The 22,018-nt window shown below is 40.7% G+C and overlaps 1 protein-coding gene across 1 annotated transcript in view; it reads right to left on the bottom strand.

The window, feature by feature from the left end:
- The window catches only part of LOC106653824, a gene marked incomplete at its 5' end in the record, with an annotated part of 166,017 nt that extends 164,240 nt beyond the window's left edge, over positions 1–1,777 (bottom strand). Inside the window, one exon of the mRNA XM_014373403.2 lies at positions 1,745–1,777. Within this exon, the coding sequence (XP_014228889.2) occupies positions 1,745–1,777 (33 nt within the window). The remainder of the gene's footprint in view (positions 1–1,744) is intronic.
- Between the last annotated feature and the right edge of the window lie 20,241 nt (positions 1,778–22,018).

Below are 22,018 nucleotides of genomic sequence, written 5' to 3'. Positions count from 1 at the left end.
GGCCCCCACCGGTCTAGATGATTTCATTCGCGCAAATTTACGTAAATATATGCGTCTACGTTATGTCTCCTTTGGTCATATTAATAGAACGATTGTACTATGTACAGCCGGCGCTTGTGAATTTTTCACAACGGTCAAATTTTCTACGCTTATAAAACGTTGAGTTTAATAACAAAGCTCGAATAAAAAAAGGTTGCAAATATTAGACGCGATCAATCACGGGGGGCGATGTTCGAGTTTGACACGTGCAGGCGAGCGCCCGAGCAAACGAAGATGCATCTTTTGTCCCGAGTATATGGACGCGAAGATTGATTCTGATAAATGCTTATTCATATGTGCTATGTGCGCGTTATATACGCGCGTAATCGGTTAAAATGAAGAGGCGGACAAAAAAGCACTCAAAACTTAAATTCATCTTTTTTTCTCCCCATATATATGTCATATCATTCGCGGGCAGATGGATTGAGTATATACATATAATAGGTCGGTTGACCGCATAAATCTCGATCAGAGAAGAGCTAGAGAGAGAGATAGATTCTCGTGGAAGCTCCAATCGAAATCGATAAAATGCACATCGCGTACTCCTCGACAAATTTGTCCGATTGCGGATGCTACTGCTGCTGGAGCGAAGCGCGAGACAGAGGAGAGACTTGCTTCCATACTACTATCTGCCTTTCACTCGTTAGTGACAAATTGAACCAATGACACGTATAGAGCTTGATGCGCCGCTTTCCTAGCTCTATATATAGCGTCTCTAACAAAACTGCGCGCATTACTTCGAAAATCAATCGATACACCCGGTAGTTCGCCAGTGCTCGCGAGCGAAAGCCCGTGATATAGACTTTTAGCTGTTATGGGATTATGCGCGCAACACAGAGAGATATTTCGAGTGCGTTTTTTCATTCTTATTCTCGCTTATTTTCTTTTTTCGCGTTCGCGAAATTTTCGGTGCTCCGCGCGTGTGTCAGGTGCGATTTGAAAAATCGCTCATTGTTCTAGGGCATAGACGACGACAGGCGACAGGTGTAGACGGCAAATAGACGATTTCTCGCGAGCTACTGCTGCTGCTACTGCTGTTACTGTGGAAGGTCGCCAGCTTTTGAAATAACGCGGTGACGGCAGCGGCGAGCCGAGTGGAGTGTCGCGGCTTTCAAACGGAGTATAAAGACAGCTGCGACTTTTATACACACACACACACACACTCGTACGTATGCATTCTGGGCAGTGCAGCATACCGGCGGCGCGCGGCTTGATTTTCTTTCCTATATACTATTCACACTCGAGAAACGCGAACTTTTATCTCTCTACTCGCGAATAAAATTTTGACTCGTATTATATATATTCTGCGTTAAAGCATGCAAATTCACGGCACGTAAGATTTTTTTTAATAGCTCGTAAAAAAATAAAGTTACGTGTATTCGCATACGTATATATAATACGTATAAAGAGAGAGAAAGACAGACAGGAGAGGCAAAAAATTACGAGTAGTTGAAAAACATCGGCACACGAGATGGTTATACAAAGTTGCCCTGCGTGCAAGTTTGTTTTTCCCCGACGAGGATAAAAATCGAGAAAAAAATTGCGCTCCGTACATTGAAAGCTTTTGCGCGTAAAAAAAAAATTAAAATCGTCACGGGCCATTGAACCCCTCACAGACCGAAATGTAATATTTTTTCAACTGTGCGGCGTATACCTGTAGTTATTATTATTATTTTTTATTAATTCTTAAATCTCAAAATTTTACCTGAAGTATCCAACCAATCTTGCGTAGTGAATATAATTGTCACTCGGATCAACGTTGCCATACACTTTGCACTGCACCCAACACACACACAACAATAATCTGAACAATACACAACTACACCACCACCGCACACATCAACACGCGTGTTAAGAAACCGGAGGTAAAAAAAAATCTCGTGAGTTACATCACGAGGCAAGCAGCTTTTGAATAGGTACTTGGCTTTATGCGTAAGAAGAGGCACATGTAGTGCAACACGTCTGCTGTTGCTGCTGCGCGCGGCCACACACACACACACGCGCGCGCGCGAGCACACAGACACAAACGAGAATGCACTCAACGACACATTAGTGCACTATAAGCGCGTGTATATATAACTGCTTCGCAAGAGATACAAAAAAAAAAGAAGAAAAAAGGGAGTAAGAGTGCGAAATCACGGTGTGCGCATGTAAGACAGCAGGTGACTGAAGATAGAAATGCCGGCTAAGGGGACATTGTCACTGACGCACATATGCACCGCATCGCACACGCATTATATACAACGTACATACATGTGTACGCGGGCGCGCGCGCGTTAAAAAAAGATATAAACCAAGCTGATCCGCCGCTCGCTACCGACTAAGACGTATTTCGAACTTTTCAAGCTCTCTCTCGCACTTGCGCTTCGCGTAGACGCCCACCACCTGTGCTTAAATGTACTACTACTGCCGTGCCGCTGCTATACGGCACTGTGCGCGCGAGCCTCCTGTATGCCGCTCTCTCGCACTCTTTGCCGCTGTTACGTCGCACACGGCTCGTCGTCGTCGTCGTCGTCGTCGCGAGCGGCGAACATTTCGACTTGTGTAAGAGACTAAAATGTGCACCGTCTTTTTTTAGAACTTTTCTCTCTCTCTCTCTCTCCCTCGTTCGTTCGCCGCGTTCTTCTCTTTCTGCTGCTGCTGCTGCTGCTGCTGCTGCTACTGGTGTGATACACTCCTTCTTAGTACAAACCTTGTACCTTCTCACTGCTTTTTCTTCTTCACGAATCCATACACATCTTTTTTTCTCGCTACTATTTGTTTTGATTGCTAGGCTATATATATACAGATATAGCAGCGGCGGAGCAGTAGCATCCGTACAAGTTATACGATATAAATTTACATATGTGGTTCGTTCAACTCGACCCCGCTTGGGAGATTTTTTTCTGACATATTACGCAAAGGCTCGTACAGTGTACCGCGTGAGTGTATTATTTTAGGAGAGGTATGGAGCTTTTATGAATTGGCGATTACCGTGTGTTCGACTAAATATATCTATATGTACATTTTTCTTCTTCTGTCTTTTTTTTTCACATTTTTAAATGTGTAACCAACTCGTCGCGCGTATCAAATTACTGCTCTCGGTCCAAATAATTCGACAATTCGGATGATTTGAGTTTTCGCATCGCTGTAAATCGTTTTCAATCGAATAAATAATAATATTGTATACATTTATGAAACGATTATTCATATTTAACGGACAGGTCTAATTATAGCGTGGCATTAATTACGGCTCTCTAACGACAATACATAACTCTTTCCACGTGAAAACTCGTAATATTGAAAAGTTCACACGCAGATATTTTACATGCTGGCTCAAACGAAAATTATGAATTTTTTTAAATATTCATAATAATAATTAAATATTAAGTATTAGGATTACTCATACTGAAACACTGTTTAAAAAAAATCTTATCAAATCTTATTAAATTTATATTTTGCGTTAATTAAATAAAAATTTTTTGAAAATTCAATCATATTTAAGACCAACCTCTACCACTAGATGGCGAGTACCCATATCTTAAAATGCGCAAGTGGTAAAGCAAAAATAATTGTATATGCAAAAACGTTTCATTTCGGTTAATCATCAGTCTTTTTTAAGTAGTTTTTACCAGAGTATTGTCGAACATACCCGAATTTATCGAGCCGACCAACCGTTTTTTCGGGTACTCGCATTCATTAATTTTCTTATTTAAATTATCATTTTACATTTTAAATGTAGAAAATTAAAACTAAATACATGAGCTGGATTTAAAAGTGAAGAAAAATATTTCTTCTCATACATGAGTCTACTTTCATGAAAAAGAATGAAAAATAATATAATATTGAATTAAATTCAAAGAATTTAATATTCAATTTAATGTCAAATTCATGTAAAACGTTTAAAGAAAAAAATTTCTAAATTTAATTCAAATCATATATTTTAATTGTTTTAGATGAAATTGAATCTACTTACGTTAAAAAAAACTACCTTTACTTTTACGTTCATTTTGATAAAATATTTTTTCAGGACAAAACTAACTGCAGTATAACAATTTATCAGTCCATTGTTAAAGAATAACATATATATTTGAAACAAATTAATATTTAGAAGACTAAAGTATTAGAAATTTTTGGGATATTTCAAAACACAATAAAAAACTTGTTGAAAATCAAGGCTAAAACGTATTTGTTACCCTCCTATCTTTCAATAATAAATTCCAACTCACCATTTTACATACCAAACGACAAGGAATCATATAAGTTTCCCTTTTTTCTTAGCTTGCAAGCACGCGACAATGAACGACGAGAGAAAAAAAAGAAAGAAAGTGGCAACAATCGATACCATGACACGAAGTCTTTAATCAAAGAAAATAAAAAAAATCTTCTGCAATGACTACCGAGACGTACATGCATACATGTCTCTGACTAGAATGAAAAAGCGAGCAGTATAGCAGGATATAGCAGAGATAGAAATTCAACGAGATCAATCTTCTCTACAAGGGATGAAGATACATTCTATGCATAAGTTTGATGAATCCTAAAATATGCAAATTGAATAAATAAAGTAGAAAGAGAGCGATGCGAAAAATGTGTCTTATGTGGAACTGAGAGCTTCTCGAGTTTTGGCAATGCACGAGCATAATCTTTCAATGGGAGCATGCGAGTGCACAGTTGAAAAATCATACACGCCGTGCGCGTTATTTCGAGCAAAAGAGAGATAGAAAAGAGAGAGAGAGACGCACACACATGCGCGCAGGTATTGTCTCGGGAACGCATTGGCAGGCAACCAGCATGAGACACATATTCGAGTGGGAACTTTAGTATAGAACGGGGCGCGCGTATATATCAAAGGCTTCGTCTCGGGCAAGAGATCGTGGTATATCGCGTTTAATGACTTTGATTATTAAAATATACCTATATACGTGCCTCGTAATTGGCAAACGTGCAATGATACGTGGTGCGGCGACGGCGGCGTCGTCATCGAGCCGTGACGTTTTCTTTTGCGTATGAATTCCGTTTTATTTCGCCTCGCGTGACGAATATTTTCCGACTATAGATTTTCGTCATCCGTCGATAAATATAACAACGCGAGTGCACGTACGTATCAAGATTTTGAACTTTTTCCGGCATTTTATACAATCCCATGTGGAGACCGCGCGTACGGAAATATGTACAATCACGGCATATTACCGATGTGGCTTCAAGTTTCCCGCATTACACTTACTCGATTATCTATCCATTGGAATTTTGACGCAACCGTGTAATTTGAACATTGTAGCGAGCATATTCGAATTTAACTCCAATGTCCGCAAACCGAACCAAAGTCGTCACTGCGAGAATCATCATTACGTTTGCGGTCGGAGCAATTTTGCATTAGAAATGAAAATTATGAATTATTTTATACTCACTCTTATTCAATTGTGCATATCAGCGACTCACCTGTAACAAAATCAAGAATTCAAATATTAATGATAATTTATCAATGTGTATTTGCATAGGCATGTCTGCTTATGTGTGTATAAAGTAGTGAAAAAAAAACAAACATTTTTCTTTAGCACTTTGTTTCCAAGTTAATTACTTTTACCCCAGTACACGGCGATTGCTTACTCAAGTCAGTACACGGGGATTTATTTTCGTCTATATAGACGTACACAGTTTCATTATGCAACAGCAGCAGCAGCAGTAGTGGCGTTAGCAGCAGGCCTGACGCTCGCGCGCAAAAATATTTTCTCAAGTCTTGAAAGAATAAACACGAGACGAACGAGCGAGAGTTAATCCTTAGCACTAATATACGTAATACACATCGAACTTTATATACTTTCATACGCTTTATTTAGAAAATGCACTCAAGCCGTCAGCGAAGGCGTAGCGAGCCCGCAGTTCAAGATACATATGCACGACTCTGGAAACATCATTACCGTTTGTATTCTTCAAAGAGAGCAAATACATGGGGCCGTTATAGATGATTTTTTTCTCGTTGCATATATTTGACAAGTATTTCGCTCTCGGACTAATTTTCGTCTTCTAAAAAGCGAGCAAAAGCTCCGCAAAAAATATGCTCGAAACAAATGCAAAAACTGAAACCGACCGGCTGATGCAAGCGTGGGCATGATGGACAACTTTTGTCATTACTGGCACATTTTGGCGTCTATTCTCAGTTGTGCCCATCTGCTAGAATGAATAATCCCTGTCAGTTACGCAGAAAATGAATGGAATGCACATAATCATAACGTGTCACGCGCTTTAAAGGATCTAAAAGTAGAAATACGAAGGCCGGCGAAAAATTAAATTTTTGCTACTTTTGAACGGCTCATAATTATCCAGGGAGAGAGAGAAAATAAATTTTTATAATGGTATCTCTAAGAAAATACAATATTGGCTGAGATCGCAAGGGATATCACAAATGAAACATCCGGCTGTCGAATTTTTACTACGACACGCCCACGCGCCAAGTAATGTAAAAAAAACGAAAACAAAGGCATCCACCACCAATTAAGGAAATTGCGTCCACACATTTTTCTCTCTCGCTCTCTTTTCCTTTCTCTCTGTTAACCTTCTTGCTTTCGCGCACTAAGCGCCGCACAAAAAATCGATATCCACAAACTATACCAACGTCCAACGCTGTGCAGGAAAGACGAATATAACGACCGGACTTTTTCTGCTAACGCAGCCGTGCGATTTATCGCTTAACTCTGCGGGATAACTGAAAAGTCTTTACAAACTTTATAAAGAATGCCTTTTATATATAAATGTGTTATTATCTAATATATCTATACCTTTAAAGTAGTGTAACAGCTGCTTGACGCCCAGCCTGGGTTGTAAATTCCATATTTTTTTCCCTGTGTAACCATTAAGTAAAGCGAAGATAATGTTTCATCGATCAGTCTTTTTTCTTCGTTTTCCACTCATGGTCTGCCGAGAATTAAAGTTTGGATTTTTACATTCTCTCCCACACTCTTTAGCCTCGAGGACGGTGTAAGAGAGGGAAGTACTGTACTTTCTCCGAGGATAGCCTAGTTTAACAGGCATTGACTCGATTCTCGAGCTTTGCTTTTGTTGATTTTTCGGTGCACACACAAGCTTCCAACCCCTGGCTTCAAAAGTTTTCCCTTACCACGGAGCTTTACATCGACTTGGCCCTGTATTATACGTATATGTATATACGTTTTGTTGAAGAGAAAGAGAGATGCTCGTTGAAATTCATATACGTACTTTTCAATAGATTTCGAAAACGTATATTTAGAAAGGCAGGTAGTAAAGCTGCAGCGGTAGCGGGTGCAGCAGCAGCAGCAGAGTAATCAATGTTGACGCTTCACAAAAGAACGAGTTTGAGTTTCCAATTACGCCGGATTTATTCCGGAGAAAGAGGAGAGATTATAATATTGAGTGAAGTTTCTATACAACTGTCCAATTAGCGTTATTTCCGCGTTCCAGTGCCGCTGCCGCATCTATGAGCGGGCGCACAACTCGAACACAGCAGCGCCCTGACTCTCATTATATTTCGATCATGCTTATATAAACATTATATATAATATTTTTTCCATTGCTTTGCACCGATAAATATCGATGCAGATCGCGAGAGATGGATGTATCATAAGTCCACACGCTCGGCAGCATATAATATACCAGATGCAATCGATAACACGCTCATCCATCGAATTGTTATTCAAAGATATTCCGAGCTTTCTCGTCGAATAATTGAACAAAAACATACAATACATAGACAGGTTTTCCGGTGGAGTATAACCGAGATGGTCAAGATGTACAGTTTATATCCCCGTAAACGAGCGAATTGATGCTTAGCGCCATAATTGCCGAGAGCGCATACACACATACGCACGCTCACACACACGAGTAATTCGTATTATGTACTAACGCAGAGCCGAGTTGGGTAATGCACCGAACGTATATGAGCGCATATATACAGGTATACCCTTAACTGCTGCAACGAGGACACATTATATCGAGGGCCGTGCAAGTGTACAGGGCAACACTGAACACGACTTTGGGCGATCGGCAAGGGGGCATTTACTTACTAAGTCTATTACTAAGCGCGAGTGCAGGGGAGAGAAAGAGATAGAGAGCGAGGGAGGAGAAGCGGCAAATGGTAGTTTACCAGTAGGCTTTATACGATGCACGTAAGATGAAGATCCCATGTTTTACTTAAGGGCTTTAAAACACGTCGACGGTGCGCAAGCTCGTTATTGTAATAAGCTGGCTTAATATGTTTGCAGCGTATAGATATTTTCAATAGCTGCCGCGTATAAGCAAATAGATAAAATCACGTCTAGCCAGCTGACCCTGAACAAGAGACGACGACTGACTTATACCATTACCGGATTGTACCCGGTGAACATATCGCAGTCCAAAGGTATAAATATCAAGAAATAAAAGTTACTTTTGTTACATATTGTTACCTTAATCTTATATTCGAGACGACGAGGTAGACGGGGTAAATTATACGAGCGGAGAATTTTGGCAAGTTGCCGTGGCGATTACACCGCGATGGGCATTTAAAAAAAACTAAGAGAGAGAGAAAAATTTAGAAAAGATTTTCCACATTTACCAGTTACGGTCTAGATGCTTGGCTGTATTAACCTCGCGAGAGAATTGCAGTACACAGCTTATGTGTACAGGTTGCTTACAGGTGATATGTGCGGTTTGGCCCACTTGAGGTTTTTCTTGCTATATGGAAATTCTTTTTCGCCCCCTTTTCTGCATCCGACAAACAGCTTTTCGAGCTATTTTCACTTTCGTATAACGTGCAGTGATTTTACGTGTATCGTACACATATATCGTGTATACGCGCGGTAAAGAAATGTTAAAAAAAAATAAAATGAAATATGTGTAATGGATCATGACGCGCCGTACGCGACCATGCGACGTTATTTATGCCGCACATTTTCTCCGTTAACAATGCAACCGAAAAGCGGTCCACATTTATATGGACGCACCGCTACTCGCATGCGCGCCGAAGATCATGCGCGGCTTCTATTTTCGTCGCACGCGGGCTCGACCCGCGTCGTGAATCATCGATAATGGACATTTCGCCTCGTTTGCTCTCAGCTCACTTGCGAACTGTCAATAATAAATATTACACTTTTAACGGGCCTATATATAATGTTGTGTTATACGGTGGAAAAATTTGTGCGCGAGGTGTAACGATTATCGCCGTCGTCGTCGTCGTCGCGGTTAAGCACTCGTTAATCAGCGACGCCAATCGCTTTTAACACCACCATCAGCCACACTTGTATATACACACGCAAGGCTGTGCGCGCGTTACTATCGCCTCTAGTTCGTATGATATGTATATATAATCAGACTCGCGTGCATACGTGCATTATTACGTCGCGTGAGGAGAGCGCGGCGGAGCTGCTCACACGCTTGCACGCCCTTCGCCCCTTCGACGCTCTATACACTTTCGTCGTTATAATAATTGGACTTTACGGGCATAAAGGAGAGCTGTTAACGGTCCACCACTGCCAGGCTATTATTAATGCCTTCGTCGTCGTCGTCGTCGCCGTTGTCGTTGTCGTCGACGCGTTTGTCGTTAACGACCCTGCACAAGTGTTTGCCACTTCTTTCTCTCTCTCTTTTTCCTCGCGTCGCGCACTGGCTCTGAAGTTTTATAAGTATAGAGAACATTTTTTTAGCCTAAGTACGAGCGCGCGTAATACACACACACGTACGCGCGCAGACACACACACACACAAATGAAAGCATCACGTGCTCGCTCGGGTATATGTGTGTGTGTGTGTTTAGTTTAAAAAACTTGTCTCGCTGAGTTTTCGCGCATCGATGCCGCTTCGCGTGCGGGTAGGCAGGCAAGCGCGAGCGCCGAGTTTACGGATTAACGAGCGTATGATAATGCCAACTCGTGGGTATTATAATGCAATAACAATGAAAGTAACGAAGTAATTTAAAGATTGCAACATTTTCGCGAGGCAACGTGCACGCGCGGCGCCCGTATGAATATTCATGCGGCGCTGGCAGAGAACTGGATTCGTTAAATTACGTATACAGTGACTTTGTATATACATGTATGTTATATTTAATGGCTCTACGTGTGTTACCTTATTATCGTTTGAATTTTCACTACCCGTTAATAGTATTTTATGAATAAGTTAAATGGTTGATAATTTCAGCCGGTCGCCCAAGCGCTCATCATCATTAGATACGCGCGCTGCATCAAATTTTCACATCTTTTCATTATTCAGAAGCGCCCGATCAATCGCGCCCATCGCCGACGATGAATAATCAGATATTTTCGAATTAAAAAACACCCCATCGATCGAATAACTCCGTCTGAATATTTTATTCGAATGCTTTTAAGATGAAGAGTTTGCGCCCGTGCAGAAATCAATGTCAAGTTTGCGCAACCTTGACACACGGCGCACATCATCGACTCGCTGCTTCGTGTGAATACGTCGCAATTGTTTATGTATACTTTTTTTTCTCCCATCTGTCTGTCTCTCTCTCTCTCTCTCTCTCTCTTTCTGCAGAACGCGTTTTTCATACACACCTCGAAGCTCTGGAATGATCTGCCTCGGGACTTGCAGGCTCGGTACCGCGGCGAGACCTTCAGGACGTACCTGTTCGCCCACATGCTCGGATGACTTTTATTGACTACCATTGTGAAGTTTTCTTTTTTTTTCTGTCTTCCTCCGCTCTATGTTTTGTTTTACTTTCTTGACACGAGTTCACTGTTCACACGTATTTTGTTTTTTTTGTTATTGTGCGCTGTATATGTATATGCCTGTTGGTGTAATTTTTTGAGCCAGGCTACAGAGGGGCAGTCTGAGCCCTTAGCCGAATAAATACTACTCTACTACTCTACTACTCTTTCCCTTCTAACGTGAAAATTTACACGTAAACTAGCGGGTCTACATGCAAGTCCTTGCATTTCTTCTCGTCGAAAGATGCATCGCCAAGCCTCAAACACACGCGTACACGAGCTTGCAGTAAAATAGCCGAGTTGAATCATTGTACAAAGTTTCTTGTTCGCGCGCATACAGACAAGAAAATACGCGAGTGTGTGTGAGTTTACACGAATGTATGTATGGTTGCAGTGTGTATGTGTGGCGCCGAAACGGAAGCTGAAGCGCGTTCGCTCGCTCAACGGAAGTGACCCCGTAATTCTCGTACTCTTCGTTGTATAAGGGATTAGAGTGTGGGGTGGATCGGTGGGTGGGATAGCACGTGCATATATGGGCAAATCCGCTGACGCCGTTCCTATAAAACTATATTTAAATTGCACATAGAAATAATTTAAACGCAATTGACGTATTGAATCACAACATTTGTCATTTTTATAACAATATCGAATAGTATGAAAGCACAAATTTGTGTGAAGAACATACAATTCATAATTTTTGAAGTTCATATCATTCATCGTTTTATGTTCATATTTAGATTGACATCAAGATCCCATAATCCTTTTGCCAACTTTTTGTAAAAAGTTCGAAAAGCCTTATTTTCTCGTAAGAATATTTCGGCAAAATTGTTAGCATTTTTGTAATTTCATTCTAAGATTCTATACATTTACAAAAAGTTCCATAAAAATATTAAAAAATATAATGTTTAATTAGTAAAATTGATTGTAATCATCATTTTGAGTGTGCTTTCTGGATTTAACATAAAAAATTGAGAACAGTTGCAGCAATTATGATCAGCTTAATAGTAATTTCAAAAAATATATACCCTGCTAGACATGATCTATATGATTAATGGCTCGAAGACCAAAAGTATGATTATTTAAAAGATTTTAATAAAATGTATTCCTATTAATTTGGCGATTTTTTTGTACAATTATTTTATAAATCTAAGCACATTTTAAATAAACTAAAGATAACGATTCAGTCGTTTCAAAAAATTTAGATCATCTTGCAACCTCTTTAAATATGATAATACAACTTTAATCCTCCACCGCTAGATGGCGAGTACCTTCACACATAAATCTACAAGTACAAAACGAAAAAAATTGTATAATTGTCAACGGATCAACGGATTTTCCCATATACATTAGTAAACGTAGCTTGCGCTATGAGAGTGTGTGGCATGCGCAGGCGTCTATCCAAGAGCCATCAGGTTCTAACTTATAGGCTCGTAGCCTTTTGTCCGCGGGCTTTTCCTGGCTTGATGCGCTCTCTCTCTCTCTCGCTGCAGTAGCCAAAGAGAGAGAGAGAGAGAGAGAGAGAGAGAGAGAGAGAGAGTAGAGAATTCAAGCCACTATATCTCGGATTTTCAGCGAGAGGTTGGCGCTTTGTTTCTCTCGTTTGTTCCAAAGCGTAGAGCAGGCTACGCAGCACACACAAGTAGCAGTAGTAGTATATACTTACTATTGGTTTCGACTGCTCTCTTACATATATATATCTATGTGCCCTGGCGCACAGACAACACACATACACATGCAGCACGTACGTTTCATTGCAGACGACCAAGTGCACGGGGAGACTATTATACTCTCTTTCTTCTCTTCTTTTCCGGTCACTTGCTACTTTGGTACAGCCCCTGCACACGAGCGCAACGACCTCGCGTTATACCAGTTGGTGTGCGCCGCGTTTTTTTAGGCTATAGTACATACACTCGCCTCCCCCGTTCCGCCGCGCGTGCTATACTACACTCACAAAGGATCGTTCCGCAGTGTACTTCCCTGTATATATAAAGGCAACTATGCAGTTTGTTTCCTCCTTACGTCTCCAGCAGTATGTGAACTTTTCAAACTGTATCTAAAAGCGGGCCAAAAAGAGGCTGTGAGTGTTTGTATACCACCCTTTCTACTTCTTGAAAATGCGAATTTCTGCGTTTGTTTTATCAAATAGATGACCAGGTGAGCTTTTGAAAAAAAAATGCCGTTCGTATAAGTAAAATCGATACTGCAAGCATAGAACTTTCGCAATCGAAAAGTATAAGAGTAGCAAAGAGAGAGTATTATGCAGCAGAGTCTTTAGAGAACCGATCACACCCCTCACCTCCGATATAACTCTTAAAATTATCGCTTGGATCTCGAAAGCCGAACAAGCTCGAACGATAACTATCGCCTCCGGAGAGAAAAAGAGAGAAAAGTCGTCAGTCGAGTACTCTTTTTTTTCTCTTTTTCTCTTCGGATTCGGCATTGATTTTGTCTATCTACATTTATATATACGGACGCGTTTACAACGTGTACAGTCGCCTTTATAGATCTTCCGGAGGGCACGATAAGAGAGAAGTTCGATGGATACTGCATAAAGAGAGTGAGTGATAGAGAGAGAGAGAGAGAAAGAGAGAAAAGTCTCGAGAGGGATAGACTTATGAAAACGCGCGCGAAAAAGAAAAGCGTGCAGTATATAAGAAAACGGAATGAAACGGGAATTAATTTCCATTAATTGCTCTTGAGCAAGTTTCAGGCCGTTCGCTCTCTCGTCTATAGGTTACGGGAAATCGAAGCTCTAGCTCTCGCTCTGCGAGCTTGATTAGAGAATGAGGCAGAACGAAAGAAAGGCAGAGCGAAAAAGAGAGAGAAAGAGAGAGACCTTTCATGGTTAGACTGTATGCAGGAAAATATTCAATGCTGTATCATTTCGAACTTTTCTCGAGTTACGTATTATGTTTTCAAAATTTTTAGCACGTGCCGCGCAACCGGAGGAAGATCCTTCAAAGAAAAGAAGATGAAGCAAAAGCAACCATGGAAATAATAGCGCGCTCGAATTAATTCCATTTCGAAATAGATGCAGCAATCAAACAAAAGCTCGGGCGAGGTATCATCTGTAGAAATGAAGGCAGCTCGCGCAGAAGACGACTATGACGGCGCAGAGGACGACGGTGTAGTATTCTGCACTATCTTCTCTGTCTCTCTCTGTATGCTCTGTACGTGTGTGCGTATGTACATGTATAACAAGCACCATCTGCCACTGATGCACTGGCGCACACCAGCCATATATACGTATGTACAGTATTACGTATAGATATACAGGCAAGAGGTTACACGGCGCGCTTAATACCAGACGCCCGTGTCTTGGGGGGATGTACTCGAAAATTCCAAATACCCAAGTAGGTGATTCCAAGCACTCGCCCAGTTGCTGCTTCTCTGATTGCATTTAATTACATACTGTGTATACACCCACCCGCACATACACGTGCGCACACAGGTACAGAGCCACACGCACCCACACAGACATAAATCCATATAGCACACAGGAGCTAGACTAGACACTTGTTTCGCGCAACACAGAGTATATATAGACTTCCAGTTGCTATTACTGCGCACTACTGTTATAGTTACTCCATACTAGACTGCTGAAACCGACTGGCAGCCTAGGCTAAGTACAATTGCGAGAGCTGCCATCCTGGTAAGCGTATATTGCCCTTGTATTTCGGAATACTTCGCTTGAATTTCAACGCTCGAAAGGAAGGAAATGCCTTTACTTTTTTACACAATTTGTTTCGATGTAATCAGTGTACAAAAGAAAAACGAGTGCACTGCTTAATTCGCCAACTTTTATTCAAGACCTTTTCAAATTCAATTATTCTCACTTGAACTTCAATCTTTTACGCTTTACAAGCACGTAATTATGATGACCTCGTGCTCTCTGCGAAAGATAATCCAAACGACAACATCCGATGAAAACAATACCTTTAAACACTGTGCACTTTTATACAAACAGGCGTTTACAAACACTCGTGAATCTTCATATTTTACGTGTCAAACGTCGAAGAAATCGATGGCCGTTTGCTATATGATGCAGCGTGTATACATAGATATAATATCTACCTATATTGCGACATCAAAGGAAATGCGCGTTATATGCAGTGCAAAATTTGCTGGGATCCGAAAATAGGTATTCGCGTGCTATGGAGCTCACGCGTAAGTGTGCAAGAGAGAGAGACAGAACGAGTGAGAGAGGTCGAGGCACACGAGCAACACCTATATCATCGACACCTCGATGCACGCGTTAGTTGTATTCATGCATGCCTCCATTTATGTATATACACATACGTATATATGTATATATCATAATGGAAAATGTATGAATTCTGAACTATCGATTTCTATTATCATGAATATTTTATCCGAGCCCAAAGCGCGAGCACGTTACGATATTGCGCCCCGATCGGTAATGTTATTTCTAATTTGAAAGAAAGCTATATGTGTAAAACAATGGCTCATCGTATGCGAGAAAAAGAGATTGATTCCACCGCGGAAAATATGTAAAGTTACCAATGTGCAATGGTTCTATTTTTTATTTAATGCATATTTTTCGTACGCGTCAACGGGTATATATAACACGAAATAAAATCAAAAGGGCTTTGTGCGCTTGGTCTGCTTCGCAAGCTCCGTAGGCACACACTCGTATATCTATACATTCTATTTGATATATAGGAGCAATATCCATAAGAATATTTTTTGCAAAGAGGAAGAGAGAGAGAGAGAGAGAGAGAGCTGAGAGCGAAGGGAGAAAAGCCTCGCAAGCGAGCAAGCGAGCTAGCTTCGAGATAAGAAAAGCTCGCGAGCGTGAGGAAAAAAGCTCATTGTCGCAAGGCCTATATATGTATATCAAGTATATAAAAAGCAATGAGACAAAGGAGAAAAGATTTCATAATTAATTCTACTTTCTTAATTGGAGGGAAATGAAGATTAAAAAGTCCCTTGATTCACTAATAAGATACGATGTCCGAGACAAGAAAAAGAGAAAAAAAGCGAAAAGACAAAGATGCGTATAAATGCGGAAGAGAGAAAACCCGATGAAAATGGACCATTGCGATGACTTTATTTACAGATAAACCAAGATATATCATGCAAAATTTTGCCCCGAAAAAAAGAGGAAATATTACTGCAATTCTTTTATGCGCGCAAAGGTGGACGAAGAGAGGCCGACGATCCTGAAGATGTTCTCTAGAGCTTTGAAATTGAAATTTATTAAGAAGGATAAGTAGGCCATTTTTAATCTCTATCGAGCTAAGAGAGCTTGAAGCGAAGACGATGAAAAAGAAGCGCCGAGCTCGTTAATTTTAATGAAAGTATGAACTAATCTGTATTAATTTCACTTTTTCTACCTTTGCCAGTCGGCTGAGGCAATTTTTTTTTCACTTGCTTGAAGTACGTAAGAGTAAAATGTGAAACAATACAATAATATATGGTTATTTATCATCGAGAGCGTCGATCAACGTGATATATTGCGGATGGCACTTTGCCACATTTTCCCTCCTACGAACTAATACAGCATGATACACGAATAATGTGAGAGGCTTTGCGAAAGACACACAACGGCACATATCGTTTCTCATATTTTTCAGCTTCTCCACCGGCAATAGAAAACCAAAGCCGTTATTATGCGCGCAACGATCGCCGAATTGAAAATTTTTCACTGCGAAGAAGGAAAAATAAAAAAAAGGAAAGAAAGAAGCTTCTGTCGCTGCGCTGCAGCGACACGTATACATCATTGAAAAATTGCAAATATATTCCCGCCGCATTATCATTTTAAATATAGCATAAAGCATCGTCGGGGTCGTCGTCGTCGTCGGGAATTGAAGCCGCGCGCTGCTGTCGTTGCGGCGGTGGTATATAGCCTGGCGCGTAGCAGCAGTAGCTAGCAAAACTACATATTCAAAGAAGGAATTTCATTTACATCAACTTCGAAAATACCCACGGTGAAAGAGACTTGTGCGCGCGCGCGTGGCGCTCTGCACGGAAATTAAAAGCTGCGCGCTCGCTATTGCACCGCCAGAAGCACCAAATGAAAAATGGAACAGCAGCAGCGGCAGCGGCACTGGCAGTAGCAGCGAAGCACTCGTATATATCTTAAGAAAAAAGGAATGAAAATAAAAAATATATATATACCCGCACACACGTGGGCTGGTGTATAATATACGAACAGTAACAGTAGTACCTTATACACGTATACTATATAAGAAAAAAAAACGGGGCGTCGAGAGGTATACGTATATCCGTGTGATGACGATGCGACATAGTGAGCTTGCAGCGTGCTACGGAAAAGCTCGCACACACCTTTCGCTCTATATACTTCTTGTCGCGAAAAACGACCAAGGCAACGGTGGCAAGAGAAGTTTTAGGACAGAAATATGTATACGTATATATTGCCGTGCTGTGTGCTTGCACACTGATAGAAATAGAAGAGAGAGAGAGAGTGAGAGGTAAGAAGATGAAGTAAGAAGACTGGAGAAAAGGTAAGAATATGCAAGCGCGTACTAGTTTGGAAGGTAAATTGGCAATTTAACAAATTTGCAAAGTTTCTCTCGATCTCTCCCTCGTTCCCCCCTTTTCCCCCTTTATATAGCACCTATAACATACCCATACAGCAACAGCCATTGAAAGTTTTCGACATGGGTCTCGTATGCGGTGCGGTGCGCCTTGCCACTATACGCGACGGCGTGCCTGCGACTGACGTTATTTCAAAAACAAATATAACCTCATTATGTTGTCGAACTCGAGGGAGAGTCTTTGCGAATTACTAATTGAGCGCCTTGCCGAGAAATGTATCGGGGTGTACTGTATACCAGGGCTTTGCACAACTCGAGAATCGAGGAGAGAGATTTCCATACTTTTCGGAGCCGAATTGAAATAGCGAATTCGAGAGATGGAAAACTTTTCTTTTTTGCTAGTTTGCGATCGATTGGAGAAACGGTAGCAAGGTCACTGAGATAGAATGGAGGTACACTGCAATGCACCGAGCAAGGGAGAGAGAGAGAGAGAGAGAGAGAGAGAGAGAGAAAAGAGAGCAGGATAAAAAGTCAGCCGACGCGTGTCGCACTCGAATTGGAATATTCGCAAAAATAGCGCAAACGATATGCGAGTGATTTTTCCATTTATTCGCGTTTCCAACTTTTTCAACTCAAGTTTCACCTAAAATAACGAGATCACGGCTATATACGCCCTAGACAGACTTAAAAAAAAATCATTTAAAAAAATATTCTGTAACGTCAAAAATTCCTATTATCGTGAACAATGAAAATTATGTATTTTTGTACAAAATGCTTGAGTGTCCGTTATACGCGTACATGATCAAAATTGCACAAAGAAGCCTCGGGTACGCGCTCGCGCGCACCGATATAAACGTCGTTCTAGAACGCAGCTGTTGGACATAAGTCTCGGCGCGGCCGGCGCAAGCATTGGAATAATAATGTGTTGCATAATATACGAAAGCGGCTCTCACCGTGCTTAACGACGACTGCGAAACGATCCTCTCTTTAAACATCTATCGTTAACTCTTTTATTTTTACACGTCTAAATTAAAAAAAAAAAAAAAAAAAAAAATTCTAACCTTTGAAACGAGCTAGAGGCGAAATTTTGCTTGTAAAATCCGATCCGCGCTTCGCTGTTCCGGCGCTGCAATAATGAAATTGAAGGCAAAAAAATTTAAAGGAATTGGAACGAGTGACACATGTCATTGCGAGTCACTTCAGTATAAGATACATACGTACACAGAGACACAGAAATTTACATATACTGCGGAAACGAGTCTAACAAACTCTCGGCCTCTTGTACTGCACGTAGTACATAGTTTCAGGTCGAGCTATTAGTACGCATGTGTGCACTACGGAAATAGAAGTCGATTGAACGAGTACGGCATGTATATATACGTACGCGTTGTTCGCACTTTGAGTCTACTCTAATTAAATTGCATTTCGAATATTTTTACGATTGTCGTTACTTGAATATGCTTGTTCTGCATTCGAGATTGTAACTATGTAATTTTTCTATCTTTTTTAATCTTGACTATTTAGAGACTAATAAAATCATTAACTGAACATAGATGTAGTTTGTCCGACGCGTAGTCAAGCGACAAAAGATCTCGAGAAATTATACGAAGCGTAAATTATACGCAAGACGCGAATATACAAGAAAACTACAAACTCGAGAGGAATTACGAGTAGTTTTATATAGAAGCCGACGATGAGTAACTTATGACGCTATCGTTCGATCTACATAACGCGTAGAGCTAGCTCTACACATTTCGTGCACTCGACGAAGTCCAAACGAAGTTCAAAGAGATATATTCAGGAAAATTAATTGTAACCCCAAATCGAGTGTGAGAGAGCGAGAGAGTGATGCGGCCTTTTAAAGGTGCGCGCGTATAACGTACTTCGCACATCATGGCAAATGCCGCAGTAAATAATGTCAAATCCAAAAACTTGTCACGGAGCCAAACAAATGTTTACTGTCACTTGCGAGTCTTTCGCCTACATATATAATGTTCAAAATCACGCGTCTTACTCATACGCTTGCACGCGTGCGCGCACATATATATGAGTGTGAATAAATATGCGACTTCAACTATGCGAATAAAATTCAATCGCGAGGACTATATAAAATGTCCGAAGTATGTCTTATGTAAAAATGTTCCCCTGCTGCTGCTACTGCTGCACTGCGTATCTCGGATATGCAGAGAGAGATGAGAGCTGATCGATATGCAGACTGCAAGTTCAACTCTAATATTCGGCTCTTCTATATAGCCACGTTTAAATGTGGTGCGTATGTACATAGCTGGAACATGCTTATATATAATGTACAGCCATATATAGGAACTACAACCTGCTGCTGCCTGCTTATATCTATAAAGTACACATACGCTCGGCAAAGGCAGCTGTTATACGAAGTGCTCCATAAGTTCTGAAAAGATAGAGGTCGATACTGAAGTTTTGGTTCGCTAAAAATAAAACATCTTCAAATGTAACAAAGTATATACTAATTCTTCGCGTGTCCATTGGGTTAGTGATAAAAAGAGGAAAAAGTACAAAAGATAGAGAAAAGAGAACATCCATCTCTCTTGACAATCTTCCTCCGAGTGTCACCACGTCCGCTTTACGAATGTACAAGACTCATATTTTCTTGTCTCCGCGTAGGTCCTCGAGTTGGTTCTTTTTAATTATGTGACGATTACAATTTTCAAAAACGCGAATCTTTTTATTTAAGGTTTTTATGTTACGGGGACTCGACACAAAGCCGTTTTGGCGAGTTATCTATATGGATTTTTAATTACCCATTTTTGGAATTATTAGGGCGATTTTCGAGGTAAGTTGGACATTTCTTAAAACTTTTACGACGAGAGAAAGATAAATATACCAAAGCAGATGGTACTTTTTAATGAATTTTTATCCACATAAAGGAAAGCTTTTTCTCCCACCTATATCATGCCATGGACCGACGCATGTACGTCGCGCTCGATCATTAAACATTTTGGAGTACATCAGCGACGGCAAACGTAATCGAATTAGAATCGTATTTTCCGCCAGCCACGCAGAGCGACACAATGGAAATAGCTCGCCACACATAACAACCCTTTATTCGAGGTGCGTTACAATTGCACGCAGATACACACGCCGCGTGCACACACCAATCCGCAGGATCGAAAAATCAGCAAGGCATGCATATATAGAGAGACGCGCGGTCCCTTGCACATGGTCAATGCGAGAATAATACACAATCGTACGTGTACGCGTACACACGCTCCAGGCATACATACACACACACACACACACACACACACTTGCGCACACTGGCGCCTATACTATAGAGACGACAGACGAGGCACACATTGATGATAGTCATCGCTTTGAAGCTTTTGATGCGGGCAGTTTATATATAGTATAACACGGATCAATGGAAAAGCCGCTAATCGTTCTGCGCCGAAAATCAAACGAGCACGATAGCGCCGCCACGCTGCCTCGCCTTTTACTCTCTCTCTCTCTCTTTCCCCATCCCTGCCTCCATCCAGTTCTCTTTTTCTTTTTTTCTTTCTCTCCGCGTGCGCACTTTTTTGTCTCTTTCACGAGTACACAGCCTCAGTTTCAATCCATACGAATTTCAATTATACGTTGCTGATGAAAATTTTTATGTGCAACGCAATATAATGGAGCAACATTTATGAATAAGTAGATTTCTTTTTTCGATTGCCAAGGGTTATTGAATGGGTCGATGAAAATTCACTGCAGAGACTTTCACAAGTAAAAATTTAATTAACCGTAATGTATAACAAAGGATGAATGGCGATACTTGAATGTTATATGGATTTTAACGAAAAGTTCCCGACGAATTATATCGATCGAACTTGTGCGAAATATACTGTAAGAGCGATTGCGCAAAACTTTATTCAACATTTACTTGCCTACATATGACAATAAGTATTTATTATGTCCTGTCAAATGATAAGCCATATGTGTGGGTGTGCAACACCGTTTGTCATGTTATCGAAAATATCGGCATTTTGAAGATTTCACTCGACGTATGTGCGTTATACGCGTGTTCGCTATAAACTGACGTGTTTCGAGCGATCACATTTTTGTTGTTGCTTCATTGGGGTTCAACTTAATTCCGTCAGACGAGCAAAATGGCAGCATTATAAAATACAAATGGTCTTGTTACTCGTGCAAAGCGTTGTTTTTATAGAATGGGACAGCCAAGGGAGATAATCGTTTCGCCATTTTCCGACCTACATACAGAGATCGAGCGGTCCATGTCAATTGCGAATGAAATTTCATCCGCACAGGGATTATGGTTGCGAAAGGAAAAATTGCAGAGGTGATTTTTATTGAAACTCGAAAAAAACATTTGGTATTTATTTTACTTTTTTTCATTAAAAAATGGTTAAATAAATATATTAAGAGGCAAGTATAGCAGATTTTTAGGACGGCTATAACAAGAATTTCAAGTTTGATTCTCTCGCTTTAAAAAAAAATTCCAGATTATTCATTGATTATCATGCGCCGAAAAATTCCAATAAAAATTCGGTACACGTGCGAGAAAAATGTCACAATGATTTCTTTGAAGAACCCAAGCGCCGAGCTTGCGCTCAAGAGTCTATCCTTTTATCTACTCACACTTATAAAACTGTTACAAGATACGCTTACAGGCGCCAGCTGTAAACCTCACCCCCGCGCGCGCGCTGTATGTGTTCTGAGCTGCAACACCAGAAAACGATTTCCAATTCCAACCATGCGTCAAGTTTTCCTGCACCCTGATGTTTTTTACAGACTTGGAGCTTCTCTCTCCTCGTCTCTTTCT

Source organism: Trichogramma pretiosum, unplaced genomic scaffold (assembly GCF_000599845.2).
Source record: "Trichogramma pretiosum strain Unisexual culture from Peru unplaced genomic scaffold, Tpre_2.0 scaffold103, whole genome shotgun sequence".
Taxonomy (NCBI): Eukaryota; Metazoa; Arthropoda; class Insecta; order Hymenoptera; family Trichogrammatidae; genus Trichogramma; species Trichogramma pretiosum.
The sequence above is the reverse complement of the archived record's forward strand: the minus strand, read 5'-3'. Positions and strand labels throughout refer to the sequence as shown.